The sequence below is a fragment of the Nerophis lumbriciformis genome, linkage group LG27, assembly GCF_033978685.3.
Source record: "Nerophis lumbriciformis linkage group LG27, RoL_Nlum_v2.1, whole genome shotgun sequence".
Taxonomy (NCBI): Eukaryota; Metazoa; Chordata; class Actinopteri; order Syngnathiformes; family Syngnathidae; genus Nerophis; species Nerophis lumbriciformis.
The window spans coordinates 8,417,208-8,430,000 of record NC_084574.2 but is presented as its reverse complement, the minus strand read 5'-3'; the positions used below and the strand labels follow the sequence as shown (position 1 = coordinate 8,430,000).

At 39.3% G+C, this 12,793-nt stretch overlaps 1 protein-coding gene across 5 annotated transcripts in view; it reads left to right on the top strand.

Annotated features, from left to right (window-relative positions):
• The window catches only part of inpp4b (inositol polyphosphate-4-phosphatase type II B), a 621,310-nt gene that overhangs the window by 514,142 nt on the left and 94,375 nt on the right, over positions 1-12,793 (top strand). For all 5 annotated transcript variants that reach the window (XM_061922950.1, XM_061922949.2, XM_061922951.2 and 2 more), the window contains 3 exons: positions 2,008-2,217; positions 5,385-5,529; positions 11,400-11,572. In XM_061922950.1, coding sequence (XP_061778934.1) covers positions 2,008-2,217; positions 5,385-5,529; positions 11,400-11,572 — 528 coding nt within the window. The remainder of the gene's footprint in view (positions 1-2,007; positions 2,218-5,384; positions 5,530-11,399; positions 11,573-12,793) is intronic.

The window sequence follows — 12,793 nt, the reverse complement described above, 5'->3', positions numbered from 1 at the left end:
TATGCTAGAATGCTAATGTTATCATGCTAGAAAGCTAATATTAGCATTCCAACAGTTTAAATGTATCAAGTACCAAGTTATATGACTGTGAGGTGTTTGGCTGTAAAATTGACGAACAAGTTACCATTCTAATGTTAGTATGCTAGAATGCTAACGTTAGCATGCTAGAATGCTAATGTTAGCATGCTAGAATGCTAATGTTAGCATGCTAACAGTTTAAATGTATCAAGTACCAAGTTATATGACTGTGAGGTGTTTGGCTGTAAAATTGACGAACAAGTTACCATTCTAATGTTAGTATGCTAGAATGCTAATGTTAGCATGCTAGAATGCTAATGTTAGCATGCTAGAATGCTAATGTTAGCATGATAACAGTTTAAATGTATCAAGTACCAAGTTATATGACTGTGAGGTGTTTGGCTGTAAAATTGACTAACAAGTTACCATTCTAATGTTAGTATGCTAGAATGCTAATGTTAGTATGCTAAAATGCTAATGTTTGTATGCTACAATGCTAATTTTAGCATGCTAGAATGCTAATGTTAGCATGCTAACAGTTTAAATGCGTCAAGTACCAAGTTATTTGACTGTGAGGTGTTTGGCTGTAAAATTGCCTAACAAGTTACCATATTAATGTTAGTATGCTAGAATGCTAATGTTAGCATGCTAGAATGATAATGTTAGCATGCTAACAGTTTAAATGTATCAAGTACAAAGTTATATAACTGTGAGGTGTTTGGCTGTAAAATTGACTAACAAGTTACCATTCTAATGTTAGTATGCTAGAATGCTAATGTTAGTATGCTAGAATGCTAATGTTAGCATGCTAGAATGCTAATCTTAGCATGCTAGAATGCTAATGTTAACATGCTAGAATGCTAATGTTAGCATGCTAACAGTTAACATGTATCAAGTACCAAGTTATATGACTGTGAGGTGTTTGGCTGTAAAATTGCCTGACAAGTTACCATACTAATGTTAGTATGCTAGAATGCTAATGTTAGTATGCTAGAATGCTAATTTTAGCATGCTAGAATGCTAATATTAGCATGCTAACAGTTTAAATGTATCAAGTACCAAGCTATATGACTGTGAGGTGTTTAGCTGTAAAATTGCCTAACAAGTTACCATTCTAATGTTAGTATGCTAGAATGCTAATGTTAGTATGCTAGAATGCTAATGTTAGCATGCTATAATGCTAATGTTAACATGCTAGAATGCTAATGTTAGCATGCTAACAGTTAACATGTATCAAGTACCAAGTTATATGACTGTGAGGTGTTTGGCTGTAAAATTGCCTAACAAGTTACCATACTAATGTTAGTATGCTAGAATGCTAATGTTAGTATGCTAGAATGCTAATTTTAGCATGCTAGAATGCTAATATTAGCATGCTAACAGTTTAAATGTATCAAGTACCAAGCTATATGACTGTGAGGTGTTTAGCTGTAAAATTGCCTAACAAGTTACCATTCTAATGTTAGTATGCTAGAATGCTAATGTTAGTATGCTAGAATGCTAATGTTAGCATGCTAGAATGCTAATGTTAACATGCTAGAATGCTAATGTTAGCATGCTAACAGTTAACATGTATCAAGTACCAAGTTATATGACTGTGAGGTGTTTGGCTGTAAAATTGCCTAACAAGTTACCATACTAATGTTAGTATGCTAGAATGCTAATGTTAGCATGCTAGAATGCTAATTTTAGCATGCTAACAGTTTAAATGTATCAAGTAACAAGTTATATGACTCTGAGGTGTTTGGCTGTAAAATTGCCTAACAAGTTACCATTCTAATGTTAGTATGGTAGAATGCTAATGTTAGCATGCTAGAATGCTAATGTTAGCATGCTAACAGTTTATATGTATCAAGTACCAAGTTATATGACTGAGATGTTCGGCTGTAAAATTGCCTAAAAAGTTACCATACTAATATTGGTATGCTAACGTTAGTATGCTAACAGTATCAAGTACCAAGTTATATGACGTTTGTCTTTTCGCTGCAGACCGAGCAATTTGTCCACACCCTCAAGGACGAGCTGGTGAAGTCCGCTCTGCTGGCGCTGCACGCCGCCCAGCCGGGGTACGTGTCCAAGAACCAGAAGACCCCGCGTCACGAACAAAGCCCCGCCCGGACGCCCGCTGACAAGACGACGACGTGTAACAACGTGGATGACTCCATCCCGCACCACAAGGAGTTCGACGAGGAGGAATGGGCAAGTGTCTTCTTCTTCTTGTAAACGTAAACGCAGAAAATGCTGGGGTGGGGTTTACAGAACAGTGTAAAACTGATCATGTGACGCAATCAAAAGCTAAAATATTAACCTCTAAAGGCTTAGTGGCCCCATGCGTGGACAGCACCTTTTAGCTCTTATTTCCAAAATTGTGTACACTACTGAATTGGGGTCTTATGGCCACTTATGTGGACACTTATACTGCCATCTGGTGGTGTCAGGAGAGTATAACATACAATGGAATTTGGGAAAAAAAGTGTAAAAATAAGAATTAGCATGTCACTAAACATGAAGTACACGTTTGTGTACTTATGGACTAAGTATATCATATCAAAAGATGATTCTTAGTTTTTTATTCTAATTAGGGTCCAATAAGCCCAAATAGCAAAGAGAAATAAAAAAAGCATGTAAAAAAAACAGCTTGGGCCTTAAGAAATTTTAAGATCGGCACAGGTTTCAAAGGTGGTCTCGCCCTCTAGCTCCCTCTATGTGTGTGTGTGTGGGGGGGGGGGACTGCTGGTGCTTTTTTTTTTTTTTTTTAGCAAATACACTGCAAATATCGTATTTTTCGGAGTATAAGTCGCACCGGCCGAAAATGCATAATAAAGAAGGGAAAAAACATATATAAGTCGCACTGGAGTATAAGTCGCATTTTTTGGGGAAATGTATTTGATAACAGCCAACACCAAGAATAGACATTTGAAAGGCAATTTAAAATAAATAAAGAATAGTGAACAACATGCTGAATAAGTGTACGTTATATGAGGCATAAATAACCAACTGGTATGTTAACGTAACATATTATGGTAAGAGTCATTCAAATAACTACTATAACATATAGAACATGCTATACGTTTACCAAACAATCTGTCACTCCTAATCGCTAAATCCCATGAAATCTTATACGTCTAGTCTCTTACGTGAATTAGCTAAATAATATTATTTGATATTTTACGCTAATGTGTTAATAATTTCACACATAAGTCGCTCCTGAGTATAAGTCGCACCCCCGGCCAAACTATGAAAAATACTGCGACTCATAGTCCGAAAAATACGGTACACTTTATGCATACAGTAAAAAATTTTTTTTCAACTGGCCGGGGGCCGGTAATGACAAGTTCAGTTCAAAATTTGGCAGACAAACATTTTTGCAGCAAACTCCTAAAAATAGTCGAGTGCTCCTGTTGTACAGAGGACGGTGGACCACTGTAAACACATTGGCAGACCCTTGCATTGACATTTTAGCTTTGCCAGCAAGCATTATATACACCAGTGTTTTTCAACCACACTTGTGTGCCGTGAGATTGTCTGGTGTGCCGTGGGAAATTATGAAACTTCACCTAATTGGTCCAAAAAATATTTCGGGGTTCGGTTCGGAGGTGTACCGAATGAGTACACATGCTAGCAGCGACCGGGCTAGGACAACATGTAAAAGCCAGAGCTGGAAGACCCTCCTGCCTCATTAAGATCTACCGTTTGGGAACACTTGACAATGGAGGACGGAGGTTTGCCGACATTGTTCAGCAGCTGCTTCTGACAACACGTCAAACATGTGTTGCACCTTTCCTGCTTCCGGCTCCCAGACCGTAGTCGAGGAGCGCAGGGGAGACACTCCTCCAGGGCCGATGTATTCACGGGGGCAACACCCTTTACTCTACCCGGCAGTGGGTCTCCACAGCTCCGGACTCCAGGGTAAATGACGAGTCCGGCGATTAGTTGCAAATTGTGGCTTTATTGAGGTCTTGCACATAGCCAATTCAACAAAACACTAGACACTCCCCGCACTCTCGCTACCGCTCCCTCACCTCACCTCACATGCTGTCACATATTAAAGGGACACACACACACACATACGCTACTCTCATAACACAGCTGAGATAGGCTCCAGCGCCCCCCCGTGACCCCGAAGGGAATAAGCGGTAGCAAATGGATGGATGGATGGGTTGTACTTGTATAGCGCTTTTCTACCTTCAAGGTACTCAAAGCGCTTTGACACTACTTCCACATTTACCCATTCACACACACATTCACACACTGATGGAGGGAGCTGCCATGCAAGGCGCTAACCAGCACCCATCAGGAGCAAGGGTGAAGCGTCTTGCTCAGGACACAACGGACATGACGAGGTTGGTACTAGGTGGGGTTTGAACCAGGGACCCTCGGGTTGCGCATGGCCACTCTTCCACTGCGCCACGCCGTCATTTGAAGCGTCACCACCGCATTCAAGCAGCCTCTCCTCGGCGAGTCAGGCAGGGCTAAAGCAATAACAAATGTTTTTATAGCAGCAGATTTAAGTCCATATTGCATTAAAAACTAGATTTTGACCCACTTCTATGGTGGAAGAACAATGAGCCCATATATCCTCTTACTGCCAAGTTAGCCAGGCTGGGGGAGGGGGGAAGGAAAGTTAATCTGAGGCTGAGTTGACTTGAAACTGTTCAATGTTGCACTTTTTATATGTAGAAGAAAAGTTTTGTCATTTTATTTAATCCGAGCAACAACTTGAGGCAGTTTAATTTTGATTAACGTGGACTTAAACAAGTTGAAAAACTTATTGGGGTGTTACCATTTAGTGGTCAATTGTACGGAATGTGTACTGTACTGTGCAATCTACTAATAAAAGTCTCAATCAATCAATCAAAAACAGCACTCTATGTAGAAAGGTTTTGTTAAGCCTTATCATATTTAGTTTTTATTTTATATATGTTGACCACATTAACCCTGGCAATGGACCCTGTGTGTATATGTATGTTATGCCATTGTTTACACATTTGGTAAATAAATAACCAAAAAAGGTATATTTTGTTGTTTTCTTACAGTAACGAAAATTAACCGAACCGTGACCTCTAAACCGAGATACGTACCGAACCGAAGTTTTTGTGTACCGTTTTACCCCTACAAAATAACACGCAAAAGTTCGACACCAACAGCCGCCAGTTTAAAGCGCATGCAGGCGTAGACACAGCTGCTGAATGACCATTATACTCCTTCAAATGGCGCCACTGCCATCTTGTGGAGATCTTTATAAAACAACGACATCAGGAGTTTGCCTCCAGCCAATGTATTGTTTTTTAAATTCCCCTTCACATGCAAACACTGACATGTGTGTCCATGTCAAGGCTTCTGACGGCCGTGTTGGACTCTTGCAGGACAGAGTTTGGGCCAGCGTGGCCAAATGTCTCAACTGTGTCATCGCCGTGGTGGACAAGCTGGCCGAGGAAGACGACCACAACAACGAGCAGGAGCGCGTCGCCGAGCAACAACTCGCTGACGTCATTACCTCACACAACCCCGGTAAGGACACGCTTCATTTCAGCGGACTCATATTCAGAAGTGTCTTCATTTTTGTTGTCCTTAAATCATAATTGGTGTGATTGAGGAGATGAAATCCAAAACAGGAGTGCTATGAAAATTCAGCCTCCGTAGCAGAACCTTCAGGTTCTGTAACAGCTTTTTCCCTCAGGCCATCAGACTCTTGAACGCATCATAATAATCCCCTCAATTCCCCCCAAAATCCTTATTAACTCGTTGGAATATAAAAACAATACAACATACATCCATAAACGTGGATGCATATGAAAAAGTGCAATATATTTATCTGTACAGTAATCTATTTATTTATATCCGCACCTTGTACGAGCTAATACAACGGAATGTCGTTCTTATGTTGAATGACAATAAAAGGACGTCTGTACTGTCTGAAGTCTAGTACTGCTGATCATATCTTTTTAAATATTTTAAAATACAATATTTCTGTTTGGGGAAAAAAGCTTTTTTTTTTTTTTTTTACTTTATACATTAGATCAGTGTTTTTCAACCACTCTTCCGCGGCACACTAGTGTGCCGTGAGATATTGTCTGGTGTGCTGTGGGAGATTATGTAATTTCACCTAATTGCGTTAAAAACCAGTAATTGTAATCCGCAAATGATGTGCCGTCTAGAGCTCAGCAGAGTAACCATGTTATACTCTTCATATCAGTAGGTGGAAGCAGGTAGCTAATTGCTTTGTAGATGGTTTGTTGTGATCACAATATGCAGACGACAGCGGGAGGCAATGTGCAGGTAAAAAGGTATCTAACGCTTAAACCAAAAAATAAACAAAAGGCATTGAAGCTTAGGCATGGCTATGCAAAACAAAGCTAAAACTGAACTGGCTGCAAAGTAAACAAAAACAGAATGCTGGACGACAGCAAAGACTTACAGCGTGAGGAGCAGCAGACGGCGTCCACAAAGTGCATCCGTACATGACATGACAATCAACAACAAAATAGGAGCGCAAGACAAGAACTAAAACACGACACACAGGAAAACACCAAAAAACTCCAAATAAGTCAGGGCGTGATGTGACATGTCATGACGGTACACCTACTTTGAGACAAGAGCTATAGTGATTCATGCTTGGTTATGGTTTGAATTCATATCCAACAATTGCGAGAACGACTTTTTACTGTCAATATCGGCTGTTTAATTTTTTTTTTTTTTCTGCAGGTGGTGTGCCTCGAGATTTTGTCAATGAAAAAAATGTGCCTTGGCTCAGAAAAGGTTGAAAAACACTGAATTAGATATTTATTTTTATTCTATTTATTTAATTTTACATAAAATTATTTTGTTGGTTTTTCTTTTACAAATAAATAGTCATGCTTTTTTAAAGAAATGCATACCGAGGCATTTTTATGTAGATTATATTACTAAATATGCATTCCAATAAATAAAAAATATAATTAAAAAAAATATTTTTTGGTTAACACTTATGGGGAACATATTCTAAGTAACAATGACTTAATTTCGAGTTATTTGGACACGAGGGTAACATATAAGGGTTAGGGTTACTAATAAGCAATAATTCTGAGGTTATTGAGGGAAGACTCTGAGTTAATGGCTTACTGGTTGTATAATAAGGCCATGCAGAATAATAAGTACTTAATAATGACTAACGAAGAGCCAGTATGCTACTCATTTGCATGTTAATAAGTTAAAGTTAAGTCAAAGTACCAATGATTGTCACACACACACTAGGTGGTGAAATGTGTCCTCTGCATTTGACCCATCCCCATGTTCACCCCCTGGGAGGTGAGGGGAGCAGAGAGCAGCAGCGGTGGCCACGCCCGGGAATCATTTTTGGTGATTTAACCCCCAATTCCAACCCTTGATGCTGAGTGCCAAGTAGGGAGGTAATGGCTCCCATTTTTATAGTCTTTGGTATGACTCGGCCGGGGTTTGAACTCACAACCTACCGATCTCACTCTAACCACTAGGCCACCTGAGTAGGTAACTAAGCAAGCAACTAATTACTGCTGAATATGTCCCCCATACTAAAGTGTTACCATTTTTTGACTTATGTCACTGTCCCTGAATAAAAAAAAATGTTCAGAAATATTCTAACTCAAATCAATAATGCTTGCTAAAAAAAAATGCATGCAACATTTTAGAATATTTCTAATAATTATCAATAAATATAATTCTGTTTGAAATCAATATTTGTGTTTATGTATAATTTTTACACTCACAAATAGATAAAATACTTCTCTTAAATACTAATTTTTATTAATTGAATTTATTATTTCCGTTTGTCATTACTGTTGTTTATTTATCTACATATTATTGTTCATGTATTTGTTTCATATTATAGTAAATACGAAATGACCCTGCCTATCGCCCAAACGCAGCTGTGATAGGCTCCAGCATGGATTGTAGTAAATACGAAATGATACAATAAATAACTACATTTTTCATCATGGGATGAATAAAGTGTTTCTAGCGAGCTATATGTGTTGTTGGAAGTAGAAGTGGTGCCAGGAAGCTGATGACACAAGTGTGTAGTTTGGCCATGCAGACCCCCCCCCCTCCCCCCGAGGCCTCTCTCAAGTCCAGTGAGGCTCCAGTCCACGTCCTGCAGCTTGAGTCCTCACTCGTGTGTAGTGTGTCACCGATGCCAGCTGGCAGACGCTACAAGTTGACTCTACTCACAGTGTGCGTGTGTGTGTGTGTGTGTGTGTGTGTGTGTGTGTGTGTGTGTGTGTGTGTGTGTGTGTGTGTGTGTGTGTGTGTGTGTGTGTGTGTGTGTGTCTCCCCGAGTAAGCTGGCAGGTGAGACGGCATTCATCCTCCTTGTGTTGAGTTCAAAGATAAACAGAAAAAAGAGCACTCAACCTCCTCGGAACGGGTGCTGATGTTTATATGGATGCAAACATGCACAATAATAAAGGATGGTTCCATCAACTCTGTTAAATGAGGTTTGCACTCTATTGATCGTTAATAGTCGACTGGGGAAATTATTTAGACGTGTTTTTTTTTAGGAAGATAAAACATAATATCTCTGGAAATGTGTCCTGATGTCCTACTAATAAAAAAGGTAGATAGTAAGCATTGCAGGGTGGCTAGTGTAGTTTTCTTTATTGAGCCAACACTGCCCCCTGTTGGACCATAAAACAAGTACATACAGTACATTAAATAAAGGACACCAAGTAATGGATGTAACTTTATTTTTATTTTTTTTGAAAAAGCATATTTCTGGAGAGGAAAGTAACAATGTATTTTAAGAAATAAAATAGTTATAGTAAAATGTTTTATTATTATGCGTGTGCGTGTGTGTGTGTGTGTGTGTGTGTGTGTGTGTGTGTGTGTGTGTGTGTGTGTGTGTGTGTGTGTGTGTGTGTGTGTGTGTGTGTGTGTGTGTGTGTGTGTGTGTGTGTGTGTATAAAAATAGTCACGGTTTCTGTGGTTCATCCGCTATACAGTGCTCAATACCGGGGTACAGCGGAATATACGTTAGGTCAGGAAAAAACACAGACTATTTTCATCCCTACAAGCCTTTCACTGCTCTTCAGGGGATTTTATTGAAGTGTCTGTGGTTGTTACATATATATATAGGGTACATAACATGATAAGACCAGTTAATTTGTTTAAAGTGGAGTTTAAACAAACGCAACGAACTGGTATATATGTATTATATATATATATATATATATATATATGTATACACACACATACATACATATATATACATACTGTATATCTACTAGGGTTGTATGGTATACCGGTACTAATAAAGTATCGCGGCACTAATCAATTGAAATCGGTACTATACCACCTTTGAAAAGTAATAATACCGTTCTTTCATCTAAGTGCGGCGGTGACTACAGAGCCGAGGCACATGATGTTGTGTGTCAAAACGCACACACAAAGTGCATACAAGCAATAACATCTTGGAGAGAAAAAATGGCAAAAAGATAAAATTCTACTGGTCAGTGGCGGGTCGTGCGTTTCCCACCTAGGCCTTCAGTGATGTCCGACTTCAATGATTACCTCTCAAAATACCATCATTAATATCACCACATGACCATTGCTGGAGAAATACTATACAGGAACACATTTACGCCCTACTGGGTATTAAAGCACCTAACAGTGTACAAAATGGGCACATTTAAAAATAAACCCGCATCAGCAATTAAACATATCTTATGTGCTACTGTCAAAATAAAAATTGTAAAAAAACATTAAACATAAAAAAATAAAGAAAAAATATTTGTTGCATTTTGTTTGAATGTATTTGCTTACATTATGAAGAATCCTGCATGATGAAAATAATAGATACAAATTCATTTTACAATATATACAGTATTTTTAATAAATTACATGATATACATTTCTTTGAATATATGGTATATTTGTATTATTTTTAGTTACAAGAACATTGTTAAATATTACAAGAATGATTTTTTTTTCTCCAAAGAATTATAAAGTTTACATTGTTATGACAAAATAATAATGGTATTAAATATAAGTTTAGTTAAAATTAATAGCATATTTCTGAAAGGGAAATGACAATGTATTTTAAGAAATGCAATAATGATACGTGTTATTTTTAATCTTATGAGATTATACAAATATATGTATATATTTGTATGTACTCTATACTGTATATACATATATGCATAGTCCTATATTCATATATATATTTATGATTTGTGCGTGCGTACATGCGTTGTTTGTTTTTTATTTAGAGCAATTTACATGTAAAAGCGACTTTGGGTACTTAGAAAAGCGCTATATAAATCCCAGTTATTATTATTATTATTAATTTATTTTGTACAATTGACAATTTATATTATATTTTATATTTTTATATGTACATAGTTTTACATAATATATTTTAAATGATGATAATGTCATGAATAATATGCATCTATGTATTTGTTGTTTCGTTTTAATGTACAATATTTGATAGTACTATGAAGAAGGATGCATGATAAAATAATACATGCACATACATTTTTATAATGATATAGACCATATTATAAAATGCGATATTTAACTTTTTTAAATATATATTACTGTATTTTTTTATTACAAGAACATTGTTAAATATTACGAGAATGGAGTTATCTTTTGTACCCAAAAAATGGCAAAAAATTCAAAAGACCTGGCAGGTTCAAACACTGATGACATCTATTAAACAAGACAAGAGGCAAAGAATTAAACAGACAGAATTCAATTTGGACTCAAATGAGGAGACACGCCTGGACACACTGTACTCTTGTACAGTCTCCAGCACGCTCTGCCAAAAGATTGCATGCCTCCTCCTTTTATTTTGGACCCTCCCCGACCACATGGCCACCTTTGTTTCCAAAGGACAAAGGTCGCAAAAAGTTCACAGAAGAGGTCGTAAACAATTCACAGGAAAGGTCAGTTCAAAAAGAGTTCGTAAAATAGTTAAAAAAGAGTTGCATAAAATAGTTCCATAAAATAATTCCATAAAATACTTCAAAAAGAGTTCGTAAAATACTTCAAAAAGAGGTCATCTGGAAATTGGGCAGATCCTGTCATCTCTCCGCTCTGAAGTCCTTGGGCCAGAACAACATCCTTCTGTTGATTACCATACATGAAAGATCACAGGAACACCTTCATCTTGCTTCCCCCCGCCCTCCTACACAGTGGAATTTTACGAGCCTTACTCTTGGTAGGTTTCAAAGACAGCTTTTGTCTTCTTGTCAGGAACTCAATGTAATACAAAGTTTTTGTGATAATTTAGAAACAATTATTCTAACAGACCAAATTCACATTTTTGTGACATTAAAAAAAAAAAATATTGTCAGTGTAAAGTTGTGCTATTGGTGCAAGTAGCCCCGACGTCATAGTGAGACTCCTGTTTTTGTTGCGGCACAGGTGACTGGCGGGAGCAGCTGTGCCCCCTGGTGGCTCGGTTGAAGGAGTGCGTGACGGAGGTGGTGGACAAAGCCAAGAGGGCCGTGACTTTTGTTCTCCTGCAGGAGGCGGCCTGCAGCATTCCACAGGGCTTCCTTCTGCAGCAGAGGAGGGACGTGGTCTTCAGTCAGGCTGTAAGGAAACACATCAGTCACATTCAAATACTTTTTAAATACATGAGAAAGTAGCACGGCAGTGTATATATTTGTATTTATACTGTATATGAGTCAACTTGCCGAAATGCTGATAGCACTTTAAGTTAAAGTTAAAAGTTAAAGTACCACTGATAGTCACACACACACTAGGTGTGGTGAGATTACCCTCTGCATTAGACCCATCCCCTTGTTCCACCCCCTGGGAGGTGAGGGGAGCAGAGAGCAGCAGCGGTGGCTGCGCTCGGGAATCATTTTTTGTGATTTAACCCCCAATTCCAACCCTTGATGCTGAGTGCCAAGCAGGGAGTGTAGAACTTTTTTTTTTTTTATCACAAAAAAATACAATCATGTGTGCTTACGGACTGTATCCCTGCAGACTGTATTGATCTATATTGATATATAATGTAGGAACCATAAATATTAATAACAGAATGCCATCCATCCATCCATCTTCCTCCGCTTATCCGGGTCGGGTCGCGGGGGCAGCAGCCTAAGCAGGGAAGCCCAGACTTCCCTCTCCCCAGCCACTTCGTCCAGCTCCTCCCGGGGGATCCCGAGGCGTTCCCAGGCCAGCCGGGAGACAGTCTTCCCAGCGTGTCCTGGGTCTTCCCCGTGGCCTCCTACCGTTCGGACGTGCCCTAAACACCTCCCGAGGGAGGCGATCGGGTGGCATCCTGACCAGATGCCCGAACCACCTCATCTGGCTCCTCTCGATGTGGAGGAGCAGCGGCTTTACTTTGAGCTCCCCCCGGATGACAGAGCTTCTCACCCTATCTCTAAGGGAGAGCCCCGCCACCCGGCGGAGGAAACTCATTTCGGCCGCTTGTACCCGTGATCTTGTCCTTTCGGTCATAACCCAAAGCTCATGACCATAGGTGAGGATAGGAACGTAGATCGACCGGTAAATTGAGAGCTTTGCCTTCCGGCTCAGCTCCTTCTTCACCACAACGGATCGATACAGCGTCCGCATTACTGAAGACGCCGCACCGATCCGCCTGTCGATCTCACGATCCACTCTTCCCTCACTCATGAACAAGACTCCGAGGTACTTGAACTCCTCCACTTGGGGCAGGGTCTCCTCCCCAACCCGAAGATGGCATTCCACCCTTTTCCGGGCGAGAACCATGGACTCGGACTTGGAGGTGCTGATTCTCATCCCAGTCGCTTCACACTCGGCTGCGAACCGATCCAGTGAGAGCT